Consider the following 24315-nt stretch of genomic DNA (forward strand, 5'->3'; position numbering starts at 1 on the left):
TATTTCTGTAAAACATGAAATGAGCAAGCTATTAACACACTAGGCCGAACAAAGCACCAAAAAAATGTAGAAATTTTAAATTATAACCTATGCAATTTAGCACTCAAAAATTCTGTAACTACCTATTTAGTGTCTTAAATCAGCAGATTTTAAATGCATCTTTCACTTATCTAAGTCACAGCAATCTCCACATAAAGGGGGCAGGTGGCTGACTTCCTTCCAAAGAACGGTCAATGATGATGCTAAGCCGACACGGCAGTGTACAAGATCTACTGATTTTCACTCACTGGGAGAAAACATGGTCTCAGCTCAGCATCTCCATCAGCTTGCTGTGTATCCAAAGTAGCATCTTCCACTCAGAAACAGCGAGCTTCTACTTTGTCTTCTTAGTCAGTCCCTTGTGTAGAGGATGACTTGCTTCCACACCAAAAAGAGATCAGTTCACAGGCATTTCGATGAAGGACCAGATATTCCCGGTTCCGAACTACATGCTGAAGGGTGGAAGATGCCTCTGCGTGGATTTTTTTAACGTGTGGTGGCCGTTGCACACCAGCCACCACATGGGTTCGACAGAACGAGGTCTTGGCATTACACCGCCGTGTTATCTACCGACAGCTGTTATGTAGGAAATGTATCAATTGAAAGCAAAAACTGGGGGCGAAATTCAACCCCGCCAGAAACCTGGTGCACCTACCTTTTTCAAAATGTTTTTAACCGCCATTTCGGATGAGGTCGCCTCTTTCCTGAAATTCAGCTCTGTCTTTTTTTTTAAGCAGTCAGGAAGTTGGTCATAATGGGGGCGGAAGTGCGATGGTAAGTGTTGGCGAGGGGTGGAAGTGGAGGCGAGACGGATTCTCCGTCGCTGCCACTCAGCAGCGGAGCGGTGGTGACGTCATTGTCACCACATATCTCCCCTCCTTTAAAAGGGAGAGAATTGGCGATTATTTAGGATCAGCCACTGGGCCACCAGGCAGGGTTTCGGCGGGGCCAGTGGTCTCGCACCCAAGAGGGGGTACCAGGCTGCCTGTTGACGGGCCGGCCGAACCAGGAGGCACAATAGTCTTGCTGACATGGAAATCGGCCGGCAAAAAAAATAAAATGACGGTTGCGGCATTGGGCCCTCGCCTTTAATGGACGCCGCGCAGCCAGGGCTGACAGAGGGAATGAAAGGTGCACAGATAGAAAAAGCTGTCGGGGGAAATCGCTCGGCGGACATAAGATTTTTCGGCCTGAATTTCGAAGGAGGTGTGGGGGGTCCCGACGGTGTGCGCACTGATGACGCACTCACGGCCGCTCAGCAGCGGCGGGGCGGAAGTGGGGACCACTAGAAAAACACCCGAGCTGAATTTAGCTTGCGGCAGCCATTGGACCAGAAATCGGCGGCTGCTCGACTCCGCTGCATGGCCACCACAATCCGGCAGTAACGTGTCTTATTCAGGAGCTGAATTTCAGCCCCATCATCTTTTAACGTGGAGTGAAGATGCACAACATGTTACTAAAGTTTTAGATCAGCTACAGATGAAAATATCCAAACCAGGATTATGTAATATGGCAGATTTAGATCTATATCAATTTTCTGTCTGCTGTTCAATGGTACTGATGGGTCTATAACTTGATGTGCCCTTGGATGATATTCTTTGCTAAAAGCCCAAGATTCTGTATTAGCAGCTCAAAGCTGAACTGATGTTAAATCACTAGATGTATACGGAATTTGATTTATCATATAAACACTAGGTAATCTGGTCAGAAAATCTATTAATTGAATTATTTGTTAGAAACAATGTTGTTGTCTTTTAATATGATTACCAAAAGCAAAATCAACACTCTGATCAAAGCTTTACCTGGCCTTATTCCTCCGCAGCTAACTCTGTCTCTTGATGCACTACTACCTTGGTCACTGACATATCTGGATGCTGCTCTTTGGCTTCTTTGATGGCCTGTGCCAAAGCCTGCCAAAATACAAGAATGTGAAAAGATGAGACATATTTCTAAATATTCATGTATTTGCCTAACTCTGCAGTTGCTCTAGTTTGGTGCGGCTTAGTGTTGACTATTTATAGGGGTGGTTTGTGTTTGCCATTTCTTCAGTGTACAAATGTAACTTAAAAAAAAAAATCAATGCAAAATGTGCATCTACTAAAATGTTGTGCCTTGAGCTGAGCAACACACAAAATAACACTAAAACGTAACCTTGGATCAAACTGGTGATTTCAGCCTGAAGCAGGTTTAAATGAAAGTACGGGTGCGGTGTACAGGTGCAGCACACACTGCACCACAGGATAGAAGGATTGCAATTCTATACTTAATAATCTTTTGACCGTGACTAATTCAGGGCTAAAGGAAGGAGGGGGCATGCTTGGACAACCTCCTTAAGGCAGAAGTAGTTTTCCGTGGTCATTTCTGCACACTTCTGGCAGCAAGATGAACACTGATATTGGGAGGCCAGAGAGTAGGTTATTCCCCCTGGCGAGGCCATGGCTTATGCCATGAAGAAATCTAATAATTTTAAAATGGGGGAAAATTCTCTGGAAGTAACTAATTAATAATGCAATCTAAGCACAAGTTGTTAATTATGAAATCATAGTTACTCACCAACAATGTCAGGTGCATCGGAGAGGTACCAGTAGATTATTTGTTGGTATAAAGACTAATACCCTGACCCAAGATCATATTTTATGAATGGAATCTAGAAACTCACTGCACAGTAAAAAATAATTTTCACCTGATCGTGGTCAACATCGGAATCTCCTGTGATTACAATTCGTTTTTCAATTCTGGTTTCTGAAATTCCCCCTTTAATAGTCTGGAAAAAAGTGAAAATGTACTTAGGCATTCATTTTGGTGAAAAAAAATGAGAATATAAATTGGGATGTTGAGCTATACTGGTCTCACTCTCGTATACTTCCTGATAGCTGGTTGGAGAACAGCAGTGGTGAACAGCAATGCACATCTCCTCATTAAAAAAAAAACTCCTTCCAATCTAAATTCACACATCTTATAAATGCACTACATTAGAAAATGCAGATATGCCATTTTTTTGTCTCACAGTACCAACAAACAATCAACGGAAACCTTCAAGATGTTTTAACAAGTTTTCCTTACCTTTGTAATCTGAGTGGTTGTAGTGGTGGAGACGGTCTCGGATGTGATAGTCTGAGCGCTCATCAATACCCCAGGCTCACAATCACCATTACCATCATCCGTCTACAACAAATGACAACATACCGCTATTGAGAAGTTCATTAAACAAGGCGTATGTACAGTAGTGCGGTGGTTATATAGCCAGCGACGCCCACATCCCAAGTCTAAAATACCCATGAAAGAGCATCATTCAAAAAAAAGCACTAAATAACAACTTGCATTTATATCGTTCTTTTAATATATTAAAACATCCCCTGGCGCTTCATTGGAGCTTAATCTGACAAAAATTGGCACCCAGCCAAAGGAGGAAATATTAGGACAGATGACTAAAAAGTTGGTCAAAGAGATAGGTTTTAAGGAACATCTTAAAGAAGGAAGGTGGAGAGGCAGAGGGGCTTCGGGAAGGAATTCCACAGCTCAGATGGATGAAGGCATGGCTGCCAACGTTAAGACAAAGGGAGCAAGGGATGCACAATGGGCCGGAGTTGGAAGAACAGAGTTCCTGGAGGGTTGTAGTGCTGGAGAAGGCCGCAGCCATGGTGGAATTTGAACACAAGGATGAGAATTTTTAAAATTGAGGCTTTGGTGAACCAGGAGGTCAGCAGGCACATAGTGATGGATGAATGGGATTTGGTGCGGGTTAGGATACGAGCAGCAGAGTTTTGGAAGAGCTCAAGTTTATGGATTGTGGAAGATGGGAGATGCTATTCTACAGGTAACGTACATAGATTAAAATGCTCCAAAAATCAGCTTATGAAAAAGAAAATGAATAGGTAACATTACTAGCACCAAACCAGTGACAAAGCTCCAATTAATAGGGTGAAGTAAATCCATTAGTTAGTTTTGTGGGAAAACTATTTTCAGTTTTCAAAATAAAATTGTACGACAGCAGAACTGAAAGTTGGTATACACACTACAATATACAGATGCAGTTTTGAAATTCTTCACATAGCCAGCTCCCACAGAGTCACTTCCCTACAGTAAGGAACATTCAGAAGCAGACCAGACAGTCTCTTGTACACCTGCTAGCCATGGTTGCTGGCAGATACCTGGGAGCAGAATATATGCTATGGTCACAGAGTAAAGCATGAGCATTGTGAGCCCTGAGTGAACATCAAGAGGCTATTTGACAGCAGAGGACATCACAGCTGACCCTGAAACAATCTTCACCAAAAGTCCAAAGAGGCATACTTTCCAATAGGGATTACTGGATAGTGATCAGGAACAGGAACTCTGACCAATTTTCGCCATTGTAACTTGGGACACTGAGGCCAATTGGTGATCCCGTGTTGGCTGACATCAGCTAACAGCATATATCGGGGATCTAACCTGGGAACTTGCTAATTAGTATGGCTCAGTTCATTCACTGGATAAGCTCAGTGAGGCACCCACCAAAAAATGTCAAACTGAAACAGAAATGTTAATTAGATTTTCAAGTTACAAACAAGACAAGTTCACCTCAGAATAATTTCAAACCTGTGCTGCTTCATAGGTGATGGTTTTCGTTTCAGTGTGAACAACAGGAACTTCATTGGTTGCAATTTCATTTTCAGAGCTGGGCATGTCAGAGATGGTCACAGTTTGAGTCTTTACAAGTGGTGGCTATTCAAAGGGGAAAAATAATAATCATATTTACTGAAATATTTTCAAACAAGTTTTTATACATAGCAACAATGAGTGTTAGCTACATTTACAAATAGTGTGGTTACAATACAGTATTGCAGACTACAGCAGCACAGTAGCAAAATCTCTTCAGTACCCTTTTACTACCTATCCCAAATTACCTTTAGGAATATCACTTGCACAGAAGCAATGTCAAGCAGCAGAAAATCAGTGCTGTAATTGGATTGGAAATGCCCTGCTGTAGCAATCTGTACCGTTTTATTTTGCCATTGAGGTTAATTCAGGCTTTATACTGGCACTTACCCAATACAAAACTGGAATATTTATGCCCAAGAAGCATTTCTGACACAAATCATTTATTTTGTCATATCATTGGTTATCTGTGCTTATCTTACCACATATATATATATTTTTAAAGTGACACTGGATAGATGCCAGTTGATCCCCATTCTAGTAGCACGTTTTATGAATAAACAGACTTAACAGGCCTGATGTGACAAGATTCCAAAACAGATGACCTAATATTAATACTGGTTTCAGGAATTTAAAACCTTTGACGGGAATCTTCATAAACAGTATAATTAGTGAAAAAAAGTACTAATGAAACTTTTTCCCCCCACTGGTAACATATAAACCTGTAGCAATTACTTACAAGACACAAAAGTCCTTTTCTTCCTCTGGATTCTAGCCGTTTAGTAAAGATGGAAAGCAGTGACCCAGCACCAAAAAGAGCTTTAACTACATTTAATATTTTTCAACAATTGTGATCATAGCAAGTAAAAACTGGGAAGGGGGGGGGGGGGGGGGGGGGGAAAGAAAAAAATTGATGGAAATTTGGAAGTCAAATTGTAGCAGTGGTTGTTTTTTGCCCTTTGGAATGATATAGCCGACAGTATAGAATTGCCAAGTTGGACTTTATAGACCCATCTGTTATTCCCAGTTGCAGGAAGCAGCTAACCGTTGACCTTGACTACCAATTGTCTTGTTTGAAGATGCAGAATTCTTCAACTGCAATGTTAGGGATGAACTAGTAATCCTAACAACTGCAGACACTGTAAAATATTTAGATAATGAGTAAATTTCACATACAACCCATTAAATTTAATAGCAGGGGTTGTTGCTGATAGCACTTATAAAAATGTGCAACCAAAGCCAGGGAGGAAATAAAACTGGAGATAAATGTGAATCCCAAATTGTTTTGTGTTCAATTTACTGTTGGGAACTGTTAGGAAATACAGAGAAAACACTACATCTGCCAATTTTTCAGCCCAAAGCCAATAATGATATTTTAGATTAACAGAAGGCATTGAAGAAAACACTTAAAATTCATGACCCATAAACAAGTTGTGTCAGAAAATGCTTCCCACTGGGTCAAGAGAGAAGGATCATTCTTTGATGTCTTTTTTTCTTATACATAGATGAAATGAAGTGTTAAGCATTTTTACCGCCACCTTTTATACTCAATGTTAATTGATCACCATGCAAAAGGCAACATTAGTATAAGAGGAGCAGTTCAGATTTGAAATACAAAATAGATTAGGCAAAGACAACATTTGTTGTGGTTTCCAAAATTTGATTGTAAGTAATTTGAAAAGTACTTCACAAAAATTTTCCAGTGTCTAGAAACCATCGACACTGAAGCAAGCAAACACCAAACAGCCCTTTGTTTTCCATAAAACAGATGCAGTATATAAATCGTATTTTGAACATATCTAAATATATAGTCAGATTTTCTCGGGAGTTAATGTTAAACCTACATGCTGCAGTGTCTTGGTTTTTATGGTGAAAAATAGATCAATATGATGGGAGTTGAAAGGACCTTGTGGTCTCCTAGATTCAACGTTACCTGAAAGCAGCGGATTAGCTGAGGAGGTTCATGGTAATGAGATACATCGCCATTTATCTTTAAAGGTTGTTCTTTCTGTTCCCCTTCCTTCAGATGGTAGTTTAGTTGAGGAGCAGCAGAGCTCGAGAGGGCCTTTGCTGTAATCTCCTCTGAAGCCTCAGCCTGCATATCCAGGCCTATTTCTGACCTGTTTTGCCATTTCAGCTCCTTGCTCTGAAGGAGGTACAATTCTTCCTCCTCCTCGCTGCTACTTACAGAGGAAGGGATCAAATCCCGACTCTGTGGAGACTCCGTTGGGTCGGCCACTTGGCTCGTGTTGAAGCCATTTTCCAGCTTCAGTCCCTCTATTTCTGCCTTGTGATCAACTTTTACACACTCTGACTGCTCTTCCAGTTCTGATTTCAGACTGTCATCCACATTCTACAAGAAAATGGGCACAAGTAAGGCCTAAACAAAAATAATTCCATACACAACTGTAGTTGAGTCAAGGTGTTAAGAAACATAGAAATGTCCAGTTTATCTTGTGTTTTGTGCTATATTGAGAAGACTTGTATTGCACTGAATAAAGGATTGATTTCAATTTGGACTCTAGCTACAATAATGACTCAACCCTCAGTTATGTTGAAACAACGCAAAAAACACTCATGGAATTTCAGCAAATTACTGTTTTTATAAAGTGAAATGCAACAACTTCATCTGGAACTTTCAAAGGGAAAGAGAAGTGCTCTATACAGCCTCATCTGCATTTTACAGATAACCCTATGATCCCTGATAAAACTGTTTTTTTGCTGTGCTCAGTGTGCTATCTGCTGGGAGGTTCCAATTCTGATATCACTTTTGTAAATAGCTTGAACCAACATTAAATCAGACCAAAAATTCACTTTACAGATAAACTATTAATGGAAAAATGTACCTCCTACAATAGTAACACCATGCCTTCCGATGAAAATAACTTATAAAACCATGCCAACATCGACCAGCATTGAACCTAAAACACCACAATTTATTCATATTATGGAGTTTATAGACCTCCGCCGCTGCTCCAATTTCCTCTTCCCAAGTTGTGCCAAAAAATGGAATCCATCAGTTTCAACCAAGAGGATCAATCTATACCAAGCCATATTGGAGGCGAGGCAATTTAAAAGTAGCATTAGATACTTCTCAGGAAATATCTAACAAGGAATTGAGGGAGATTATAATTTCTTTATTTTAAGGCTCCTATAGGAGGTAGCAGTTGTATATTTTGAAAACTACACTGTAAAAGAAGTTACATTTCTGAAAATATGGCAGTCATTTCTACTTGGGGGTAATACAAGACTCAATACTGAGAACAACATATAACAAGGCATGTTGCCAAAGAAGAGACTGACCCTAGCTTGAAGTACTCTGGCCCACATCTACTTTACTAGTAAAAACTTAACACAGCATAATAAAAGTTACACACATTAATGTTACAAACTAGGGGTTAGAAGTTAAAAATCCCATGGTTAATGAATACTTGAATTTGATGAATTTCACCCTTTTTCAATTAGGGTCTCGAGGTAGGAGGTCTTGCATACCATTTCACTTTTTGGGGGGGGGTGGGGGGAGCGAAGAGAGACTTGCATATCCATTCACTTTTTTGCAAGGTCGGGGGGGGGGGGGGAAAAAGAGTTCAAACACTGAAGTACCTCATTCATAGGAGCTATGCATTTTTTAAAAAAAAATTGAGTTACTGAAAATGAAGACATCTCTGTTTAGTAGTTCTACACTACCAGCTTCTGAAGAATGTGTGAAAGAAAGAAGCCTTGAAGAGAAAGTACGCTCTTGAATACTGGAAGAATAAAAAGTAATACAAGAATAAAACATATATAGCACCTGAGGGTGTGAAATAGAGCAAAGCAAAGCAGATTTATTTGGAGTCCGTGTCTGTCCTTCACCGATGGTCTTCTCAGGTGTTGCATATGGGAAGTAGGTTGTCTGGAATATTGTTGGCTTTTCATTGGTACGCAAATGTCCATATAGGCCTTCTATTAATTTCTAGGCAGTTAGCAGAAAAGAGTGGAAAAAGGGAAAGGAAAAAGAAGAAAAAGAGTAATAAGCTCAGTTATAGACACCAGAAAGAGAGAGATTCATTTTAAAGGTTACAGTGATAGCAAGACTTAAACAAGACATGCTTTTGACTTGATTTCCTTCTTTTGCAAAGGCTTAGTTGCTTCATGCAACTTACTAGATACAGAATGTTACAAAATAGGCAGTGGAATCTGGTTGTTATTTCATTAGCATAACTGAGCAGATTCTACAGCTTAAATATGCACCATGTGACTCAACAGCCCTCTTTCCAAATGCAGCAACACTACAGAATAATTAGAAAACTGAAATGTGTAACGTTGATCTTAAGAGAATTATAGACATTTAAGAGCATGCTACCTGAAGGTCTTTTAATCTAACCCTTTCCCAAAACACAACTTCTTTAAGGGTTAAAAACAAGTGGATGGCCCAGACAGAATTTTTGAAGCTTCAGTATCCCTTTTCCGAATCTTCACAGACTTATTTGACTGCGTCAGAGTTTCATTCACCTATATTGCTGAACTAACCCATTTACTGAAGGTCCCATTTCTAAATCAGCTTGTCTAAAGTGATTACTATTTTGTTGATCTCAAACATTTGAGACACAGAGCTAACATTTGCTGACAAAGGGATACTGCAGCTTTAAGGAACATCCATCCAACAAGCAGGCATGCTATGAAATACGAATCAAATTACAAACCCGCTGCAGAAAGCAACATAAACTGCATATCTGTTATACTGGGTAAACATACATCATAAAAATAGGGTTTAAAATACTTGGGTGCCCATCATAATTATTTTGGGAGATCCAGAAGGGTAAACATCTCAAGACTTCATTGATCACATTGTAGGCAATAAAATATTGAACATGGTTTTTACTGGATTCTATTTCAAAATTACACACACACAGGCACACAAACCCACAAGCCTTTGAAGTTAAAAAAAAACAATTGCAAAGGAACAAATAACAACATATCCTAGTTACTAGAATTACAACAAAAGTACAAATGTTTTGAGGTAGATTGCACAAGAGATGATATTTAGGAGAGATGTTGAAATTATCATCTGGAAAGCAAAAAAAACTGGAGGAACATCAAACAGATTTTCTTAACCTACAAAATAAGACATGTTTTGAGTGCCCAGCTGATTATTTAACCTACAGGATTTTAACAGTGATTATATTTAATGTTAAGTCAACAAAATGTTCAGTAGGAAAATCCAAAGGTTTTGACCCAAGATTGATCACAAATGACAGTTTTAGAAAATTAATCAACCAAGAATGATACGACGTCATGAATTAAAGTAGTATTGAAATAGTCTATACCCCAAAAATTGGAATGCAACATAAAACTTAGTGGGGCCGAAACTCAGGCCCGCCAGAAAGCTGGCGCACCTACCTATTTCTAAATTTACCATTGGCTCCGGCGAGGTGGACTCTTGAACCATTTTCATCTCTTTGGCAATCTTTTTTGGAGCTGACCAGAAGTCGGTTATAATGGGGCCGGAAGTGCGGCGGTAAGTGCTGGTGAGGGGTGGAAGTGGGGCTGGGATGGAGTCTCCGCTGCTGTCACTCATTGGCGGATCGGTGACGACGTTGGTGCGCGTGTGCGTTATCATGTCTCTCCTCTCATTTAAAGGGGAGAGAAGCAGCGATTTTTTAGGTTCGGCCACTGGGCCACCAGGGAGGGTTTTGGCTGGGCGAACCCGGGGCCATAATTGTCCGGCCGATCGGGAAGTCAGCTGGCAGTCGCGGCCATGCACCCTTCCCTTGAAGGGCCACCGCAATGCTGTGGCTCACACACAGAAAACAAGGTGCACCGACAGAAAAGGTTATCGGGAGCGCCGTGCGGCGGATTGTGGATTTTTTCAGGTACGTTTCGCGCGAAGTGGGATGGAGGTGCGGAAGATCGGCAGTGCGCGTTTTGACGACGCACTTGGGGCAGTCGGCAACAGCGGGGCGGAAGTGGGGACAGCCCGAAAAATCCCCCGAGGTGAATTTGGATCGTGGCGGCCAATCGACTGCAATGCGGCGGCCACTCGATTCCGCTGCATAACGGCGGTAACGGGCCTTATCCGGACCCTGGAATTTTGGCCCCAGTGGTTAATCGGAAACATTACTTTAGTATTCCATAACATTTAAAGGGTTGCCTGATATTGTTACAGCAGATTCTACAAGCAATGATTAAAGTCTGCACTAATACAGGAAGCAGCTGATAAAGCACCGTGATAGATGGAGTTTTAAATCTGTTTAAAATTTAGTCAAATCATATATTACAGCAACCGTTAACTTGTTTGGGTTAAAATGGCTTGTATCTTTTTGGCATAGAGTTTCTTTTAAATTGACGGTGATGGTAATCTTTCAATACTACAAAATCTTTTTATTTTAATAAGATTGTGCCATTAACAGAGGGTGAAGTATAATTTGTAAATCTCTACACTGAAATAGGGAACAAATAAGTGTTAAATGCGTAAAATGATTTTAAATAATCATTTAGACGAAACCATTTTACATCTACCTGGGCCAATTTTACTCCTCTGACAATGCTGCTGTTGAGATATAATTAAAATAGACTGCAACTGACTCGATCAATGGCATAACATCTCATGTTTAAAGCATCAAAAAATATGACCATCTGTTACCAATAACTTTTTCTGCCTACAAAAGAAACTCAGTTTTAGGTTATGCATGCCTTACTCAGAAATGTGACAATCAGTGCAACAGAAAACAAGTACATTGGGGGGGGAGGGGGAGGGGAATGGCTTTGTGTAAACGCTTCAAAAATCTGACTGAACAGAAACATTTGCTAACATCCACATCTCAAAAACTCTTCAGATGGACACCAAGCACTATCACAAGTATTTTAACCCCTCTTGGAAAAAAGTGCCAACTTGAAGCAATCTTGCTACTTTTAATAATTAAAAGGCTTCAATCAAAAACAGGATTAATAAGTGCATTGGCTACTTGGCCAACAGAAAGCAAGCTAAATGTGATGCTACTTGGCAAGACTTTGCCATTAATTCAGGTTCAGTGGAAAAGGAAAACAAACTGTATTAAAGAAAATTCGAGGCTCTTCCTTGACCTACGTAGACTGCAGTTTTTCAAAGTAATCTACAATTACAAATCCTAGCCCCATTTAATTCTGGAGGTAGAAGAAAATTAAAGTTATGACAAGTTCTCCTGCTCAGGGCATCTGACCAAAACACGATGCCCTGTAATAACAGTTCAAGACATAATATTGCCAAGGCCCACCCTAAACAAAACCATTTAAAGATGGTAGCACACCACAATATAAATTACCATTAAAATTGCAGTATATTTAAAGTATACTTGTAAATATTGCCACAGTGCTAAAAGAAAACTTCTCTGCATAATAATTCTGCACATAGTTTATGTATAAAGTGTTCAAGTACAAAAGGCAAGTTTTGTTTAAACATCTTGAACAGCTGCCTAAGTAGGTCAAGACAAGGATACTGTGCCCATCACTTCCATTCCAAGCAAAAACAAATCATTGCTTATTTATATCTGGTACAGCCAAGGTGTCAGCTACAAAGCCATAAAATTGAAATATAAAACCGCATTGCACATAGCACTTGGGAGCACTCACCAGTAACAAATGTAGTTTCAACTGTTGGGTATTCAACATAGTGAAGGTACATGGTAGAAATGCTATAGTAAAGTGCTTAGTTAGAAAGCATATATACAGCAGCAGTTTGTTACCCTTTGTATGAATGAACAGGGATGAAAACCCACCACCCATGTACACACAAATTCCATAAACTACAGCACCCCCATTCACAATTGTAATTTCACCCAGGCATTCCATGCTTAAGATAATACATACAAGACACTTTTTTCCCTTCAGTTTTTCATTTGGAATCTCAGGAGGAATGTACTTTATGGGTCAAATTTCATTTGTAGCATCAAAAGCAGAAGCAGTTACAAAATCCTACGGAAATAATTGGCTTGTTTTGATGTGATTCTACAATGATGTAATTTATAGACATTGCGATAAATATATTATATATTGAATAATGGACAGTTGAGGTGAATTACAGATAGTCTACAGTCCGTTAGAAACCATTCTACAAGCTCAAGCATAAATACTTGCTATTCATGTTGTGTTCATTATTTTATATAACACACAAAAGGTATTTTTTATACTTTGTGAACAGTGGCCAACTGTATAGGATGAGAGATCATCTGTAATGGTGGACAATGATTATGTGAAATCATGGGCCCAGGGAAACAAATACAATTACAGCTACAAAAAAAAAATCCTTGTACATGCTTCAGGTACTGTTTCACTGCAAAACATTTTCAGAAAATACGACAATGCATGCATTTAAGAATGCAAAGAGCTAAACTGTGTAAAGTTTATAAATGAAATTTATTTTTGTCCAATTTAGAAATCTTAGTGTCTGTAATAAGGAGTGGGGATAAATCTTGTTTCACTGCTAACTTTTAAAATATAACTTAAGGGATAACCATAGATGAACAAATATTACATACGTGGTTTAGATAACCATCTCAATTAGAGGCAGAAATGGATTGTATATTGGACAGCAGATCATAATTTTACATTACTTTAAAGGACCACAGAATAATATTTTAAGAATCATAGGGGCTTTTTAAGCATATCCTACAAATCGCAGGTGTGCAATCTGCAAAAATCAGTACGTTTTTGTTGCAAGGATTGTGGTATAAGTCAACTTAGCACTTCTACAGCTGACCGGAAAAATCAGCATCATTCAAAGCCATCCAATGCAAAGAAAACTGGGATTGTATAGGGCGAGTTCTTACCATGCAGACACACACATCACATATACTTGATATTTAAAATGTTCTAATCAGCTACATTGATAGCAGCAAAATCAGTGTATGGCAGGCCTGCTCTGAGTTGGAAGTTACTGCTTTGATTTTATGTGTGTACGGACAAACAAGGATATCTCAGCTTAATTTTTTTGTAATACATCAGAATTTTGCAGAGCTGATGCTCACGCCGGTAGTGATCATTTTCTACAGAATTATACAGGCTGCTGTGAAATTAGGCTTGGCATCTTTATTAACACTGGAAGAAAATATGCAAGAAACAAACCTTCTGGCTCTGGGTTTCTGGTATTACCAAGCGCTTCTTTAGAGAATGCAATTATGTCTCCCATAAAATAAAACACTGAAGATTCAATTAAAGTTTACGTAGTGCATGCCATAAAGGATGGTTCCATTTATTCCAAGGGAACAATCTACAGCTGACTTTAATAAACCCATAACCAGGAATGAACAAGCAAGCTTAAAGTTGTTTTTTCTTAAAAAGAGGCTGTCTAATTTAATACCAATCAAGGCTCTTCAATATTCTAACACTAATTAGCTAAAGTCCAGCTTTCATTCCCCAAAGTCCCAACATATTAATAAGCATTAAAACATTAAAAATAGCCAAAAACAATAATCAGCATGTTGGGCAATTAACACACAAAGAAAACACAAATGTTCCACTTTTAAAACGTGCACTCCTATATCCTTTATTCCCTCTATTCTCTGTACGGCAGCCATTACCAGTTTTGTGTTGTCTTGCTAATCTAGAGCAACCTCTATCAAAACAGGTTGTGCATGAGAGAATGAAGCTTTTTCTGTATTTGCTGATCAGGGTATTAACTTTACAATAGCTTGGAGCTGCAGAAAATATCTGGTTATGTATACAAGTCACGGAAAGATGATCATTTACAGACTCTTCAACTGGTGGAAGCATGCATATTTTCTTCAAGTTTGAAGTCTGTGTTTTAGCATCTAAAGCCACTGAACTTAGTGAGTTTTCTATGCAAGTACAATTTATTCAATGTAAAAAACTGATTAGACATTCTGGTTATTTGTACATAAATAAATTCCTATTATATCTACAGAATGTCCCTTCTCATTGAGACATCCAATGCAGAGTAGACTTCAGTCTAATTAACAAGTTGATTCCATGGTTTGAGCAAGCCAACTACCCCCATCCCACTGCAACCACCTCATCAAATGCGTAAGATGCCCCTCCCCTGCTGTCCAACTCACAGCTTAATAGTAATTTTAGTTCTTTTGGTTGTAATTTAATAAGATAAAAATCCATATGATAAAATGATTCAGCGAAGAACATACAAAATATTTAAACTTTACAGTCCATTTATGGCCTTACATCTAAGCTAGATCCTTTGTATTTTATAAATCCAGCAGCAATACCTGTGACACTCGTACACTTTATACTGAATTTCTCTATGATCTACTTTGAATTTGTAGCACATTAAAGGACCAAAGTACACTATGGAAAAAATGCCAAAGAGCAAATGAAAACATGGCCCCTCCAATCTTACCATCTCCCTCTCAATTAAAAATAATAATATTACATACAGTAGTTATACATTATCATCTAATCCTGGGAAATTTATTTGGACAATTTTGATAAACAGCTTTTCTTATGAAGGTTTAGGAGGTCATTTGAATCACCTGATTAGTTTATACCCTTATAACCTACTCTGTCAATATAGTGGTTGTACTTATTGTTCATAAATTAGTTAGATATATTCAAAAGGGAGTTAGATGTGGCCCATTACGGCTAAAGGGATCAAGGGGTATGGCGAGAAAGCAGGAATGGGGTACTGAAGTTGCATTATCAGCCATGATCACATTGAATGGTGGTGCAGGCTCGAAGGGCCGAATGGCCTACTCCTGCACCTATTTTCTATGTTTCTATTACTGGAACGCTTTAGATTTACAAGACGTTGACCTGGTTAACATGCAACTGTGTAAATTAATAAATTAGCATAGTTCAAAAGAAAACAATAAGCCTGCAGATCAGGTTTTCATGATGTGTTTATTTTTCTTAAATATGTACAAGAAAAAAAAGAAATCCAGGAATATACAAAGTTCCACTGAAAGGGCTATTTATATATACTATTCTCATTCTGAGAGATGAAACATATTGCCAACTTGTTCTAAATTAATGTGGTTGAGGCTGGAAAATTGTCTATCTGAAATACCTGACACGAGTGTAGAATTCCACTACCATTCCCATTCACTCGCATATAAATCATGACCCAAGATAACAATTTCTTTGTGAATTATTTATGTATTTATCACCTGGATTCAACAGGAATACAGAAATAAAACTGAATGATGAAACAAACTACAATTTAAGTCATAAACTAATTATTCTCCATAAAGGTTATTTGCAGAGAAAAATAAACTTTGAGAAAATGGGAGGGAGCCTTTAATGTCCTAATGGCACTGATTATTTTTACGATGCTGCTCAGACTTTTTCGCAAACTTAGTGAGTAAACATCTTGACTCCATAAAGGAATTCAAACAACCCATTATTAACTCATCAGCATCAGATTAAATATTTAAAGTTCAAAGCAAATGTATTAAAACATAACTAATTGTTAAAAATCAATCTAGAAATAAATTACCATTTAAATTATTACTTACACAATGACTGTAGTCTTAATTTTTGTGTCATTGGTCCCCCCAACCTCACCCCAGAACCTACTTTTACATTACAAATACAGCGCAAGCTCAGCGGGTTACCAACCATACCGCTGCAGACTAACAACCAAGGGTACTAATCCCCAATTACAAAAAAGTTAATAATTCATTTTTGCTGGTCTAGCTCACTCTTATTGCCTCCACAAACTAATTTCTCCCTCTTCTGCCCCAGTGCCCTAACTTTTTTCCTGCTTAATATACCTTCCAATATCAATATTTATGCATCTGCTTCCTGTTCCCACTTCTTACCCTCTCAAACATCTTTACTCCAGTCTATATACCAGATTTCACGACATGTGACATTAATGAAACATCTGTCCACCAATGTGGAAGACCAGTAGAATTTTTTTTTAAGAAAGAACACTTATGTAAACTGGTGTCAGAGTGACTTGTGCAGTTTCCCCCCTCCAATGATAAACCTGAAGACTGAACTGAATAGAACATACCTATGTCATAACATAGCCTCACACCAAGACTCTTTGAAGCATCTTAATTGTATTCTCTAGAACATGAACCTAATATAATTCAGAACTATTTTCTCTTCCTTTTGCTACTGCAGTACCGTGTGTTCGCTAATAATATTCAGATATTTGACACTATTCCAATGACTACTGATGTAGACACAATGGCTGGGTTCCTTTTACAACAACTTATTCAACCTTACAATTCCTTGAATATTCTTGTAAATGCTACATAGTGGTTTATCTTCTGCAAGCCAATGAGGAAATTCACTACTTGAAGACATAAATCCATTAATACCTCAAGTTTGGTGAATTTGTGTCCCTTTCTCACCGTGCTACAAGGGGTATTAACTTTTAAAGTCAACCAGCCGCCATCCAACTGTCTCAAGTAACAAATGCCAAATTCTGGTCCACTGTCTTGCACTAAATGCTTCCAACATTAAGCACACTTTCTGATATATACTTTTGTAGTATGAAATAAACAACATGCAGCTTGTATACTGCATCCTGATATCTGGTTTGCTACTGCCTCAACACCACTATCTCCAATCCCTGTACACTTAAATTCAACTCACTTTTTAAAACTATATGGTAACTTACTGGTAAGTAATCTGAAGCACAACCAGCCTTGCTGAACAAATTCCAATAAAAATACTCCGACATATTGCCCTAGCTTTTCCAATTATAGCAGCTATGGAATAAAATGTGACTTTTCTTCTGGTCTATTGCTTAGCCGTAAGGACATTCTTCAGTACCTTCATTCACCTGCTACTTCTCAAAATAATGCTTATTTATACTTAAAAACACATTAATAAAGGCTGATGAAGCCAACAGCACAACACACTGGGCCATAGCTGGAGCCAAACCAAAGCAAAACATTCAATAAGTTCACCAAAAGGGCAATTTTTAAATTTATTTTTATTTTATATTTTTAAACAATTTGCATGGCATTATGAAGCATAATTTGATTCATAGGGCACAGTCACAGGTTGTATTTTGAAGTATTCTGTAGTAGGATTGACTGAACAAGCTTAAAACTTGTAGCAAAAATATATCGCAATTTTTCCTTTATGAACAAAATAAATTTCCCCAAAGCTTACTATGGGCTGCGTTAAGCCAAAACTGAGAGGGTAAATTACTTGCTTAAATCTACATGTGTCAACACTATGTATACTAATACAGTAAGTCATACTATATAATGTTTCCTTTGGGGAACATGTGAAAAGTACATTTGATACAGCTTAGTTAAGGCGGGAAGTAACTCTCCAATAGTGGTCATATTCAATCAACAGCACAACAGTGAAACAATATTAAATTATATATTTAAACCTTATTATTCATTTGGGTTTGCAGACTAGGTTTAGAGTAAATTTTAATTCTTGTCAAGGTCCCAAAATTATATGAATGTCAATTTGTTTGCACTCGATTATACCGCAGAGCTGGATAAAACACATCCTGTTATCAGATGCTAAATTCTAGGTTATTGTCTCACAAAGCGCATCATCAATGCAACCAAGCAGAAATATTCAGGGAAGTGAAAGTTGCACAACTACCATCTAATCCATCCTGTACACAACCAACATCCAACCCCCCTCCTCACATAAACTCCATCCAACACCCTCCCCACATAACCAACATCCAACCCCCCCTCCCCTCACCACCACACAACTACCGTCCAACCCCCTGCCCCTCGCACATAATCACTGTCTAAACCCTTCCCCCCCCCCCAGCCATCGTCCAACGCCCCCACCCCCCCAGCCATCGTCCAACCACCTCCCCCCCATAAACATTGTCCACCCCCCCCCATAAACACCCCCCAACATAACCACCGTCCAACCCAACCCCCCACACAGACATCGTCCAACCACTCCACCCCCCCCCACACAGCCATCGTCCAACCACTCTCCCCCCTCCCACCACCCCCACACAGCCATCGTCCAACCCCACGCTTCCACACATCCATCGTCCCAAACCCCCCCTCCCAAAAACACCGTCCAACACCCCCCCATCCCAAAACCACCGTCCAACCCACCCCCCACACAACCACTGTCCAACCCCCCCCACCACACAACCACTGTCCAACCCCCCCCCACACACACACCACTGTCCAACCCCCCCCCACACACAACCACTGTCCAACCCCCCCCCCACACAACCACTGTCCAACCCCCCCCCACACACACACCACTGTCCAACCCCCCCCACACACAACCACTGTCCAACCCCCCCCCACACACAACCACTGTCCAACCCCCCCCCCCCCACACAACCACTGTCCAACCCCCCCCCCCCCCCAACCACCGTCCTCCACCACCACCCCCAACCACCGTCCAACCCCCCCCACCCCACAACCACCGTCCAACCCCTCCCCCCCCACAACCACCGTCCAACCCCCCCCCCACAACCACCGTCCAACCCCCCCCCCCCCACAACCACCGTCCAACCCCCCCCCCACAACCACCGTCCAACCCCCCCCACCCCACAACCACCGTCCAACCCCTCCCCCCCCACAACCACCGTCCAACCCCCCCCCCACAACCACCGTCCAACCCCCCCCCCCCCACAACCACCGTCCAACCCCCCCACAACCACCGTCCAACCCCCCCCCCCCCCACAACCACCGTCCAACCCCCCCCCCCCCACAACCACCGTCCAACCCCCCCCCCCCCCACAACCACCGTCCAACCCCCCCCCCCCCACAACCACCGTCCAACCCCCCCCCCCAACCACCGTCCAACCCCCCCCCACAACCACTGTCCAACCCCCCCCCCCACAACCACCGTCCAAACCCCCCCCACCCCCACAACCACCGTCCAACCCCCCCCCCACAACCACCGTCCAACCCCCCCCCCCCCACAACCACCGTCCAACCCCCCCCCCCCCCACAACCACCGTCCAACCCCCCCACAACCACCGTCCAACCCCCCCACAACCACCGTCCAACCCCCCCCCCCCAACCACCGTCCAACCCCCCCCCACAACCACCGTCCAACCCCCCCCCCACAACCACTGTCCAACCCCCCCCCCCACAACCACCGTCCAAACCCCCCCCACCCCCACAACCACCGTCCAACCCCCCCCCCCACAACCACCGTCCAACCCCCCCCCCCACAACCACCGTCCAACCCCCCCCCCCCACAACCACCGTCCAACCCCCCCCCCCCCACAACCACCGTCCAACCCCCCGCCCAACCCCCCCCCCACAACCACTGTCCCAACCCCCCCCCCCCCACAACCACCGTCCAACCCCCCCCCCCACAACCACCGTCCAACCCCCCCCCCCACAACCACCATCCAACCCCCCCCCCCACAACCACCATCCAACCCCCCCCAACCACCGTCCAATACCTCCCCCCCCCACCACCGTCCAATACCTCCCCCCCCAACCACCGTCCAACCCCTCCCCACACAACCACCGTCCAACCCCCCCCCCAACCATCGTCCAATACCTCCCCCCCCAACAACCACCGTCCAACCCCTCCCCACACAACCACCGTCCAACCTCCGCCCCCACACACCCACACCATCCAACCCCCCGCCCCACACACACACAACCACCATCCAACCCCCCACCCCCACACACACAACCACCATCCAACCCACTCCTCACATAATCACAATCCAACCTGCCCCCTCAAACAACCACCACCCAACACCGCCTCACACAACCACTTCCAAATCCATCCAAAAAACCTTTTATTTTGGATGTATTCATTAAGACGATGGGTTGATGAAACAAAGGGTCAATCCAAATTGTACAAAGTATTTACAGTACAGAAACAAGCCATTTGGGACAACAGTTTCATGTTGGTGTTTATGCTCCACACGAGTCTCTTTCCACTCCTCTTCATTTAACCCCATCAATATATCTTTATCCCTCATGTGCTTATCTAGTTTCTCCTTGAATGTATCTATGCTATTCACCTCAACTACTCACTGTGGTAGCAAGTTCCACATTCTAACCACTCTCTAGGTAAAGAAGTTTAGTGACTATCTTTTATTTATGGCTCTTCTGTTTCTGCTCTTGCACTCTACCCTCTCAAATCCATTCATAATCTTGAAAGCCTCTAATAGGATCATCCCTTAGTCTTCTTTTTTCTAGAGATAGGAGCTCCAGCCTGTTCAATCTTTCCTGATAGGTATAACCTCTCAGTTCTCGTATCATTCTAGTCAATTTTTTTTGCACCTTCTCCAGTGCCTCTATATCCTTTGATAATATGGAGACCAGAACTGTTCACAGTACTCCAAGTGCGGTCTAACCAAGGTACTGTGCAAAATTTGAATCTATATAATTGCACGAAAAGCACCAATCACTAATTGGTGAATGGAAAAGCATGGTCGAATGCAGAATAGCCCACCCTTGCATGATGTAAATGTATAATTACTGATTTATTCCCATTCTACATAAATATTTCATCTTTTCAACTACTTCGAGTCTTTTTGAATTTGAGACCAGACGAAGAGAAATCCCCCCCAAACTGCAGGCACTGATAGAAGGTCTGCACGTGTGTTTGGCACTGCATATTTTTCTCAAACCCTCATCTCAGTCCTAGGAAACTGGCTTTGTGGCTATGTTGGCAGTATGGGGTGTGGTTACTTTAGCTGCCTAACTTTCCTCATTCATACACGTAACCACGAAGGTTATTGGGCACAAGTCTAGTCAGTGAGGAATTTTTTAAATAAAGGAGTTCAACTGGGTAGGAGCTACAGTTTGTATAGTAATGAACAATTACTTTTTAGGCAACTCCCGTCAATACTTTGAAAGTTCAGGGCAGCAGGACAAGAGGGCACATGTTGAGGTCAAATTTAGGACAGATATCAGGAAATATTTCTTTACACATACTGTGATCAACAACTAAAAGGGTCTGTGGGGCCAAGTTTCGGCCTGAGTTGCTCCTGTTTTTTTTGGAGCAACTGGTTTAGAATGGAGTATCTTAGAAATTTGAATTCTCGGCATTTAGTTTGCTCCAGTTAGAACAGTTTCACTTTGGAACAGAATTTTTTTTCAAAAGGGGGCGTGTCCGGCCACTTACGCCTGTTTTCAAAGTTTAGGCAGTGAAAACTTACTCCAAAACTAACTTAGAATGGAGTAAGTGAAGATTTTTGTACGTTCGAAAAAACCTTGTCTACACTTTAGAAAATCAGGCGTAGGTTACAAATTAGGCGTAGGGAATGGGGGGGGGGTTTAAAAGGAAGTTTACAAACATTAAATACTTCAGTTTTACAAATAAAGAGCCATCATCAATAATAAATGATAAATACATCAATAAATCAACCAATAAATCAATCAAAAAAAATTAATAAAAAATAAAACATTTTTGAAAAATCAATAAAAACAAAACATTTTCTACTTACCGACTGCAGCACCGGGAGCCCTCCAACAGCATGCTGGGACGCCGCCCCCCCCCCCAGTGTGTCTCTGTCAGTGTCTCTATCTCTCTGTCTGTCTGTGTCTCTCTCACTCTCTCTCTGTCAGTGTCTGTGGGCCCAAGTTTCCACACGATAAAAAACGGGCACCCCTCCGAGCTGGGCGCCCGTTTTTCGCGCCTAAAACGGCGCCGGAAAAAAAACGCGCGATTCTGGAGCGCCCTGCAGCTCGTCTGTTTGGCGCGGCGCGACGCCCAGGCGGAGCCTACACTTTTGTAAGTGGGAGGGGGCGGGTACTATTTAAATGAGTTTTTTTCCTGCCGGCAACACTGTGTGCGCGTTGGAGCGTTCGCGCACGCGCAGTGTGAAGGAAACATTGGCACTCGGCCATTTTTGTAGTTCTTTGTAGCCGTTTAGTTTTTGAACATTTTTTAATAAAAGCACATTGCCATCAGCACTGAGAAGGCTGCAGGAAGCCTCAGAAAGTTGAGGCAGCCGTTTTCCGACGACCTCCCCCTTTTGCCGTCGGGAAATGGCTCCTCAATTTCTGAGGCTTCCTGCAGCCTTCTGTCTCCTTCCCTCCCTCCCGCCGTCTGGAATGGCTTCCTCACCCCCCCCGGCTGCGTTCGGTCGGTCGGTCGGGCCCGCACTCCCCCGCCCAGAACGGCTCCCCCCCACTCCCCCACTGCGTTCGGTCCCTCGCCGCCGTCTGGAACGGCTTCCTCCCCTGTGTTTGGTCGGTCGGTTCCCTCCCGCCCGCCGTCTGGAACGGCTTCCTCCCTCTCCCCTCCCCCCCCCCCCCCCCCGGTTCAGTCGGCGGTCGGTTCCCTCCCTCCCACCCACCGTCTGGAATGGCTTCCTCCCTCCTTCGCCGCCCCCCCCACCCCCGCGTTCGGTCGCTCGGTTCCCTCCCTCCCACTCGCCCGCCCGCCGGCCGTCTGGAACGGCTTCCTCCTCCTCCCCCCCCACCTCGTTCTGGACGCCTAATTTGTAACCTGCGCCTGATTTTTTAGTGTGTAGAACAGGTTTTTTCAGTTCTACAAAAATCTTCACTTGCTCCATTCTAAGTTAGTTTGGAGTACGTTTTCACTGTGGAAACTTTCAAATTAGGCGTCAGTGGCCAGACACGCCTCCTTTTGAAGAAAAAAATTCTGTTCCAAAGTGGAACTGTTCTACCTGACTAGAACTGCAGAAAAAAAATTGTGGAGAATTGCGATTTCTAAGATAGTCCGTTCTCCACCAGTTGCTCCTAAACATCAGGCGCAAATCATGTGGAAACTTGGGCCCTGTGTTTCTAACAGCGAGGGGAGGGGGAGAAGGGGGGGGAAAGAGGGGGAGGAAGGAGATAGAGGGGGGTGGTGGGAGGTGGGGGGATGGGAGGAGGGAGGAGGAGAAGGGGGGGAGGGGAGGAGGAGGAGGGAGGAGAAGGGGGGGAGGGAGGAGGAGGAGGAGGAGGAGGAGGAGAAGGGGGGGAGGGAGGAGGAGGAGGAGGAGGAGGAGGAGGAGGAGGAGGAGGAGGAGGAGGAGGAGGAGGAGGAGGAGGAGGAGGAGGAGAAGGGGGGGAGGGAGGAGGAGGAGGAGGAGGAGAAGGGGGGGAGGGAGGAGGAGGAGAAGGGGGGAGGGAGGAGGAGGAGGAGGAGGAGGAGAAGGGGGGGAGGGAGGAGGAGGAGGAGGAGGAGAAGGGGGGGAGGGAGGAGGAGGAGGAGAAGGGGGGGAGGGAGGAGGAGGAGGAGGAGAAGGGGGGGGAGAGGAGGAGGAGGAGGAGAAGGGGGGAGAGGAGGAGGAGGAGGAGAAGGGGGGGAGGGAGGAGGAGGAGGAGGAGAAGGGGGGGAGGAGGAGGAGGAGGAGAAGGGGGGAGGGAGGAGGAGGAGGGAGGAGGAGGAGAAGGGAGGGAGGGAGGGAGGGAGGAGGATAAGGGGGAGGGAGGGAGGAGGAGGAGAAGGGGGGCGGGGAGGAGGAGGAGGAGAAGGGGGGAGGGAGGAGGAGGAGAAGGGGGGGAGGGAGGAGGAGGAGAAGGGGGGAGGGAGGAGGAGGAGGAAGGGGGGAGGGAGGAGGAGGAGGAGAAGGGGGAGGGAGGAGGAGGAGGGAGGAGAGGGGGGGAGGGAGGAGGAGGAGGAGAAGGGGGGAGGGAGGGAAGGAAGGAGAGAGGAGGGAAGAAGGGAAGGAGGAGGGAGAGAAGGGGTGGGAAGAGAGGGAGAAGGAAGAGGGGAGGGGAAGAGGGGAGAAGGGGGGGGGGAAGAGGGGGAGTTGGGGGAGGGGGGGTTGTGGGAGTACTGGGGGCGGGGTTTGTGGGCGTGTTGGGGGGGGATGTGGGG

General features: G+C 43.2%; 1 protein-coding gene across 5 annotated transcripts in view; it reads right to left on the reverse strand.

Annotated features, from left to right (window-relative positions):
• Positions 1 to 1841: 1841 nt before the first annotated feature.
• Positions 1842 to 24315, reverse strand: part of LOC139279745 (protein 4.1-like) — a 138633-nt gene continuing 116159 nt past the window's right edge. For 2 of the 5 annotated variants that reach the window (XM_070898936.1, XM_070898935.1), the window contains 5 exons: positions 6611 to 7030; positions 4618 to 4743; positions 3103 to 3204; positions 2723 to 2803; positions 1842 to 1949 (listed from right to left, as the gene is read on the reverse strand). In XM_070898936.1, the coding sequence (XP_070755037.1) occupies positions 1848 to 1949; positions 2723 to 2803; positions 3103 to 3204; positions 4618 to 4743; positions 6611 to 7030 (831 nt within the window). In that variant the 3' untranslated portion in view covers positions 1842 to 1847. Of the gene's footprint in view, positions 1950 to 2722; positions 2804 to 3102; positions 3205 to 4617; positions 4744 to 6610; positions 7031 to 8467; positions 8630 to 24315 lie in introns of all 5 variants that reach the window. The other 3 variants (XM_070898938.1, XM_070898937.1, XM_070898934.1) reach the window with 2 other exon arrangements.

This window comes from Pristiophorus japonicus, chromosome 14 (genome assembly GCF_044704955.1).
Source record: "Pristiophorus japonicus isolate sPriJap1 chromosome 14, sPriJap1.hap1, whole genome shotgun sequence".
Classification (NCBI taxonomy): Eukaryota; Metazoa; Chordata; class Chondrichthyes; family Pristiophoridae; genus Pristiophorus; species Pristiophorus japonicus.